The sequence below is a fragment of the Salpingoeca rosetta genome (assembly GCF_000188695.1).
Source record: "Salpingoeca rosetta unplaced genomic scaffold supercont1.1, whole genome shotgun sequence".
Lineage (NCBI taxonomy): Eukaryota > Choanoflagellata > Craspedida > Salpingoecidae > Salpingoeca > Salpingoeca rosetta.
The window spans coordinates 507,297-509,061 of record NW_004457740.1 but is presented as its reverse complement, the minus strand read 5'-3'; the positions used below and the strand labels follow the sequence as shown (position 1 = coordinate 509,061).

Below are 1,765 nucleotides of genomic sequence, written 5' to 3'. Positions count from 1 at the left end.
CTAGAAACTCAGTAAACAAGAGCACTAGAGCACATGTAAGGAGGATTGATCGCTGGACCTGCAAGAGAAAAGAGAGACAGGGGCCAACACAAGGGGGGGGGACAGTTGATTGTGAGTTTGAGAAGGAGATATCCTGTGACATGACAACAAGCACACAAGCACCTCCTACTCCTCCCTCTTCTCCTTCTCCCTCTTCTCCTTCTCCTGAGCTCCTGTCGCGTCGATGGGAAAATGAACAAGTGAGAGAGAGTGTGTGTGTGTGTGTGTGGTGCTTTGCGTGTGTTGTTCTGTTGATGTGAGTGCTAAGTTACTGAGTGAGTTGCGGGGGCGTGGGTGTCAGTTGCCACAACTGGAAAGTCGCCCACAAAGTGCCACACCCACACGTCCAAATAGGCATCTAACACAAAAAAAAACACACCCACAAACGGAAACACTTCTTTCGCCTCTAACTTTCGTCAACAATGAAATGGTTTTTGTGGACCAGTTGAAAAAGGTTCCCGCCCACCACCGTTTGACTAAACGCACTCACATTCGAGCTCATCCCCTTGACCCCCACACCCACTTTGAACATCATCAAACTGCACACTTTTGAGTTGAGCCAGCAGGTCAGTGCTGTTGGTGTGTGAGTGTGTGTGTGTGTGTGTGTGTGTGTCTGTGCGTGTGTGTGTGTGTCACTCACTCTCTCACTCTCCTCCGCTCTCTCACACTCACTCTCCTTCACTCCCACACACTCTCTCACACTCACTCTCACTCTCACTCGCTCTCTCACTCACTCTCTGTCTCTCACTCACTCACACACACTCACTCTCTGTCACACACACACACTCTCTCTCTCTGCCCCTGTGCACGCACACCTGTCTCTGCCACTGTCCTCGTGCCTCACCTCCTCCGCACTGCCAACATTGGAATCTCTGCCCATACTAACTGCGTGCGTTTGCATGCTCTCTTCTGCAGGGCAGTGATCTTTGTTCTCATGACGATGCAGCGAACTGCAGAGGCGGCACACCAAGCAACCCAGCGGCGCATCTCGCAGATGCTCCAGCAGGCATATGCGGACTTGAAACCGGGAACCATGTTCAAGAGCAAGGATGGTGTGTTACGTGCTTTCACAGCCGTCGCTGTGTTCCATGAGATGAATGCAGCCACCGTGTGAGTGCCTTACCTTGGTGCATGCGCATGCGCCCACGTCCTGTGTTTGTACGTGCTTGCATGCAAGCAAGGAGAAGGAAGCACGCGCGTCCACTCACTCACAAACACATACTCTCTCGCTCTGTCTGCCTGTCTCACACACTCTCTATCACTCGCACTCACAAACACATACACTCATACACACACACTCCACACACTCTCGTACACACACACACCCCTGTCTCCCTGTCTATCACGCATTTTCGTGCACCCACATACATCCACATACACACTACATCCACACACGGATCAACACGGTTGGTTGCAAGGCAAGGGGGTTGAGGTGCCTACAGCAAGCACGGCAGCAGATGCCTCTCGGCGGTGTGAGCAGCAACAATCCCACGAGCAGACCCAAGGACAGCAGCGCTGACGTGGTGGGCACAACTCCGACAGCAGGGACTTGACGTGCGCATTGTCGCGTATCCCATGGGTCTGCACGAGCTGTGCACCATACTTGCGCATCACGATGGTGTGGTAGACATCAAGTGTCTCCCACAAGCAGACGTCGTCCTTGCTCGGTGAGGCAATGTTTTTGTGTGCTTGCGAATGTGTGTGCGTGTGTGTGTGCGCGCGTGTG

At 53.0% G+C, this 1,765-nt stretch overlaps 1 protein-coding gene across 1 annotated transcript; it reads left to right on the top strand.

Moving 5' to 3' along the window:
- Positions 1-973: 973 nt before the first annotated feature.
- On the top strand, positions 974-1,710 carry PTSG_11545 (uncharacterized protein; the record flags this gene model as incomplete). Its single annotated transcript, XM_004998609.1, has 2 exons — positions 974-1,091; positions 1,520-1,710. 2 exons carry the CDS (start codon positions 974-976, stop codon positions 1,708-1,710), a joined length of 309 nt encoding a protein of 102 aa, XP_004998666.1.
- Between the last annotated feature and the right edge of the window lie 55 nt (positions 1,711-1,765).